This window comes from Magnolia sinica, chromosome 10 (assembly GCF_029962835.1).
Source record: "Magnolia sinica isolate HGM2019 chromosome 10, MsV1, whole genome shotgun sequence".
Classification (NCBI taxonomy): domain Eukaryota; kingdom Viridiplantae; phylum Streptophyta; class Magnoliopsida; order Magnoliales; family Magnoliaceae; genus Magnolia; species Magnolia sinica.
The window spans coordinates 18876925-18883063 of NC_080582.1; the positions used below are offsets into that span (position 1 = coordinate 18876925).

A 6139-nucleotide genomic window follows, 5' to 3' on the forward strand; every position below is an offset into this window, starting at 1 on the left:
TAGGAATGAGCTGAGATACGCTTGGCTACGTGGCCCTTGGAATTGTAACCCAAGCTGTCTTGATAGTGAGGTCCCAATAAGTATGAACAATGTGGTTAAGAAGTCCACAATGAGAGGGGACTGCTAATTCCCACGACCACGGCCATAATTACTACCAAAATCTATATCATGACCTTCCGAAATATTCTTGCCAACAAAACGATCCACCCTTGAATCTCTACCACCAAATTGTCCACCATGACTTCATCCATCTCCCCTACTGGAGGAAGAAATAATCGTAGATTGCTCAGAGAGATTTACATTAACTGCATGTTGGATGCGAGTGTCTCTGTAGCAAATGGAGCCTTAGTTCCTCTTAGAATTTAAGCTCACAAAGGTTCAAACTCAGGGTGAACTCCAAAAAAGAATTTGGTGATAAGAAATTCCTCTTGTTGCCATCTCAAGGCCTCAAAATCAGTCGACAGGGCTGGTACATGTTTAGTTCTTCCCACATACCTCGCAACGCTGAACAGTATTCACCGACAATCTTATCTCCTTGTTGAAGCGGAAGGATGTTTGATACAACTTGTATATTCGAGTTAAATTCTTCTCAATCGAATATGTCTCTTTCAATTTTTTTCATATATATATTTTTTTTCTAAATATAGCATTTGCACTAATATGCAGTTTCATGCTATACCATAACAAGGCTCTAATCCGAGCATATTTTGCCACCCAATCTTCGTAACTTGTTTGATATTTCATCAGGCTTAGGAGACGTCAAATACTTTAACTTCCCTCTTGTGAGAAAAAACTTCTACCGATGTGGCCCATTATAAATAATTCAGATCAAGTATGGACAATGTGATTTGAATGTTCATTACCTCAGAGTGAGGAGACTACTCTTAGCATCATTCTTGGTGTCCATATTCTAAGGAAGAGAAGAAATAAAATACACAGGGATGAACTTGAACTCACCCAACACTTGTTTTAAGATAGCATAGATTGATGATCACCAACACACATACAAAACGATTGATGATGAGCACGGAGAACCCTTCACTTGCATTTATGATCTCTACGCTTGCACTAAAATCTGGTCCTAAATTAATAATGGCCCAAATGATTGGTTTTGGGCAGAAGTGAGCCTCAAACACACGAGGAACAACTACACAAACCACCATTTGGTGGTTGAACAACAAATTAAACCGATATGCATAGAGCAGCGCCCCAAACATTTTAGTGTTTCGCCTTATAGGTAAAGACGAGAAAAGGGTAAAAGAAAGAAGAAGGAACAAGATACCAGATCTTTACTGCTCTGACACCATGTTCAGAGAGTGGGATTGAGGAGGACGGGAGAGAATATGAGAGAGTGGAATATCTTATCGAAATTATCATCTAATAATAATTATTATTTTTCTTTCTTTTCCCTTGAAATTTCACGTATTTAAACATGCCCTAAGAGTTCCATGGAGGTTTGTTTCAAAACACAATTACTCAATTTGGGACCTGCCCAAGTAGACTTTAGCCCTTGGGAAGGCGAGAGTCGTACCTACCCCTTACTAATTTGATCCTTAACTGCACTTCAATTACTAGAAGGCTGTCTTGGAACTCACATTGCCAAAATATGAGGAGCAGATGAGGGTGCGGGAGAACGAAAATACATCTTGTTCAAAGTGTTAGCAAGTGCAAATGCTTAGGAAATGGGAGCGGGAGTGGCAGCAGCACCTCCGGTAGAAAATCTTATAGCTAAGGAGTCGCTTAATTAATGTACCAATAAAGAATACAAGTAGAAAACATATTTGCGATTTTAAACTCTACTTGGTAGTACCGTTTGAAAAGAAAATTTTACGTTGTCGAAAATTGCCAGTTGGTCTTAGGCCCAGGAAAAGGTAGTGGGTCAATGTTGAGAGGGCAGCCAGTCGCTAAGCTTTGCCAAGATAGAGGGTTAATTGTCAAGCGCGTAGCCAATCCCTCTACTTTTGCAAAGCAATCTCGAAAGCTGACCTCAAATTAGGGGTGCAACTCAGGCAGGTTGGGTCAGGTTGAGGGTCAACCCGAACGCAACTTGACCTCAAAAAGACCCAACCTGCAATCCAACCCGACCCAGATTCCAACCCGAGCTGCCCAACCTGAATTCCTCTATACTGAACACTAAACTGACCTGACCTGACTTGACTTAAATACATGTGATTATTCCCAACCTGACATGAATTTTCTCCGCCCGAACCCACCTGATTTCAAATTGGATTGAAGTTTACCAACCCAACCCAATCTGAGGACCCTGACAACCTGACCCAAACTCAGGTTGGGACAAGGTGTGATGACGATGAGGACTTTCTTTCCCCAGACAAAACTTTCTTTCAATATATCACTAAAATTAAATAGCATTACAAAATTTTGCAAGTGATTCAAGATACATTGCCTGTTTGTTTCACTTGAAACATAACATGTTACCCTGAGAAACTTAATATCAATTCATACATACTGACTTGCTGCATTTTTTCTGTGCATTCAGTCAAAGGACGGAACTTGATATATGCAGCTTCCTTTACAGCTTTTGGCATTAACTGCTTAGGCTTATGCTTTATTGGATTGTAGCTTACAGTCTGTTGGCTAATGATGAGTGACAGTTAATAACCCTGAAACATATTGTTCACACCAACGAAGCATGGTACTATGAAAGTAATGGAATTTAGTTTGGATTATTCATCTCTTTTTATCTTTCTGGAGTATTGTGTTATTGCTTCTTACATTTTTTTAAAAAACCTTAGTTGAAGTTTGAACTAATGAAGAGTTGTTGGGTGCATGCTCATAGGTGAAGGCCCACGAGTTTTGACCTGGGAAGAAAGGCTCCAAATAGCCCTTGATGTTTCACATGGAATTGAATATCTACATGAAGGGGTACATTTACGTAACTTTATTTTGTTGTGAGAAGTGTCATTTGATACTGTATGCCAACAAAATGGGATTAAGTATGTGATTTTTTTAACAGGCAGTCCCACCCGTGATACATCGGGATCTGAAGTCTGCTAATATACTATTGGACCGGTTCATGCGAGCAAAGGTAAGATGACTTTGTATGCCCGTAGTGTTCTCATCTAAAGAGGAATTATAGGATATACTCGAATTTTCTGTTTGTAAAAGTGGGACCCATAGTTCATTGATCTTGATTCTTGATGATGCAATGAGCAGCCACATACGCAGAATCTACCAGATTAGAAGATCCTCATTATTGATTGTGGTCCTCTTTTTTAATTGAATGTGGCCTATTACTGCATTTCTCTTCTTAATCATCTATTTGCAGCCCACAAATTGAAAGCATAGGATTATTCAATTGAGGACATTTTCTGGGGTGTGGTCCGTCCACACTGGGGCCTGACATAATACCCGTCCTTTTGTAAGAACTGAAAATGCAAGTATGGTGTGCTAGGAATTTTGCATATAGGATCCTATATTCATAAGGTCTTCTGTGCTGGGAACTGTGTTCTATAGGACACCTGAGAAAATATTATCTAAGCTTCCACTGCATTAAGAATGCAACTGTTGCATCTACAACATGCTCTCTACATTCAGAAAATGTTTCTTTGCTTGTCTGATCCCCTAATTTAAAGGAGAGGTATTACATGATGCTCGATCGAGAAAAACAGCATCTTTTGTTGGACCCTCAATCTCACAGGTGGAGCCTGCATTTAGTGATCCTAGCCATCCAATGGAAAAGTAGAGTTGCAGTGAACAGTTTGCATTTAACAGGGGCCCAAGTCCAACTATATCATCAGATGAGAGGGTGGACCTTCTTCCAAAAGGAAGGAGCTGAAAGTGTCTTTTAATTAGGAAAGGGAGGCAGCTACTTTTCTTTAATCAAATACCTATTTCAGATGCTATGCTGATAGGCACTCGGACGGTGACTTGGAACATGAAATTGGACCATGCCAGTATCGCCAAGATATTTTGGTGTCTCCCATTCATCACCCGTATGAACAATTTGGGTCACCAGAAGGTGGGCCCACCCATTTCAGCTTATGGGGCTGAGAATGCTTGATGGAACATTGTGTATTTCCTCTAATATGAATACTTAGTTCTATGATTATGTGTGCACATTTCAAGCACTCTTGTCGCCAGTGAAGCTTTCACAGCCCACTCTTATGACAAGATCAGGTAATTGTTTTGGTGTCTCCTTCATGCTTTTGATCTTTCCTGGATTGACCCTTTTGATCAGGTTGCTGATTTTGGGCTGTCCAAGGAAGAGTCTTACGATGGCAGAAACTCAGGCTTAAAGGGTACATATGGCTATATAGACCCTGAATACATGTCAACGAACAAGTTCACAAAGAAGAGTGACATCTACAGTTTCGGCATAATACTTTTCGAACTCATCACAGCCATCAACCCACAGCAGGGCCTATTGGACTATGTCAATCTTGTAAGTTTTTGCTTCCTTGCATTCCTTACTCCCCATTTCTTGTGATAAAAGAGGTATTATAAAATGCTTGAGCCGAGAGATTGTGCATTACGTTCGGGATTTCAGTTTGTATGAGTGGGGCCTATGATTCATGATCCAGACTGTTCGGATGATGGCTCTCACAGTGGATGGCCTATGCACTAAAAACCCTCCAGATTTGAAGATTCTAGATATAGAATTTTTTTAGCCTTTTTTTGGTTGAGTGGAACCGCAGCTATATTTTTTTTCTGAACTATTTCTTTGCTGACAACTCACTGAAAGTCTTTAGGCTTTTTCCATGAGGGAAAATTTCAGTGCGTTGACCATACAGTTGGGTGGATCACTGAACAAATGGGCCGTTGAAAGCACGAACGCTATTCTACAATCCCTTGGCCCTGAGCATTGTATAATAATTCCTTGAAATAAAATGCTTGAATGACCTTTTATTTGTACCAAGAAGTTGTACATGTGGGACCCACCTTTACACTAATCCAAATCACTGTGGTGGATGGGATACACCATAAAAGCTTCCCCCATCAGATGATCCTAGCCATTTGATTATTTAACCCTTATAAATCAGCACTATTGGTTGTAACTAATGATTTCATTGGATGGCTAGGATCATCTGATAAGCAAGATATTGGATTTCCAACACTCGTTCAATTGCCACTGCAAATTCACTCCATGGTTCTTTCCAATTTCGATATCCGAATGTTTATTTTTTAGGCGGCAATGGACGGAGATAGCAAAGGGGGTTGGGATGAGATACTCGATAAGCAGCTTGTTGGCAACTGCGACCCTAAAGAGGTCAGGCTTCTCGCAAGTACCGCATACAAATGCGTGCATAAAACACCCAGAAAGCGCCCATCGATATTAGACATTTCACAGGCCATATCGAGAATCACACAGCAGCGACTAACCAAGGTAGATACGATGTCTTCTGGGAGGGGAGATATTTCTCGAGCCGTAAGCCGAATAGAGCATCAGCAAATTGAATTGGGCTATATGACCAGCATCAATGAAAGATCACAGGAACATTGAATAATTGCATTGCCCAAGAGATTTTTGAAACCATTGAGAATGCCAATGGTGATTGTGATGAGAGAGAGAGAGAGGGTAATGGTCTTGAATTGGGCTAGAGAGAGAGAGAGAGAGAGAGAGAGAGAGAGAGAGAGAGAGAGGGTAATGGTCTTGAATTGGGGTATGCTTATTGTATACTGTCCTTCACGTACAGAGTACAAGAGGTAACCTTTTTGCATTATACATGTTAAATTCTCAAAGCTTCAGCTTCTAACTGATATGAGAGAGAGAGAGAGAGAGAGAGAGAGAGAGAGAGAGAGAGGTAATGGTCTTGAATTGGGGTATGCTTTTTGTATACTGTCCTTCACATACAAAGAGTACAAGAGGTAACCTTTTTGCATTATACATGTTAAATTCTCAAAGCTTCAGCTTCTTACTGATATGAGAGAGAGAGAGAGAGAGAGAGAGAGAGAGAGAGAGAGAGAGAGATTTTCAGCTTCTAAGAGAGAAATGCGAGAGCACTGTAAGTTATAGTGCTCCCAGTTGCAACGTTTCTCTTGGACAGTCCAATCGATTAATCTTAACCGTCCGTTAAGTTTAGAATGTGTTTCATGGTCTATCATGAAAAATTTGCCGGACGATCCAATCCATCTTCGGCCTTCTTTTCTATGTCCATCATTTTTCCAAGCCATGGATGGG

The 6139-nt window shown here is 40.5% G+C and overlaps 1 protein-coding gene across 7 annotated transcripts in view; it reads left to right on the top strand.

Moving 5' to 3' along the window:
* Nucleotides 1–5847, top strand: part of LOC131258117 (calcium/calmodulin-regulated receptor-like kinase 2) — a 36692-nt gene extending 30845 nt beyond the window's left edge. Inside the window, exons 5-10 of one of the 7 annotated variants that reach the window (XM_058259193.1) lie at nucleotides 2798–2883; nucleotides 2975–3046; nucleotides 4199–4402; nucleotides 5147–5515; nucleotides 5562–5602; nucleotides 5763–5847. In XM_058259193.1, the coding sequence (XP_058115176.1) occupies nucleotides 2798–2883; nucleotides 2975–3046; nucleotides 4199–4402; nucleotides 5147–5461 (677 nt within the window). In that variant the 3' untranslated portion in view covers nucleotides 5462–5515; nucleotides 5562–5602; nucleotides 5763–5847. The other 6 variants (XM_058259192.1, XM_058259187.1, XM_058259189.1 and 3 more) reach the window with 6 other exon arrangements.
* The last annotated feature ends 292 nt before the right edge of the window (nucleotides 5848–6139 follow it).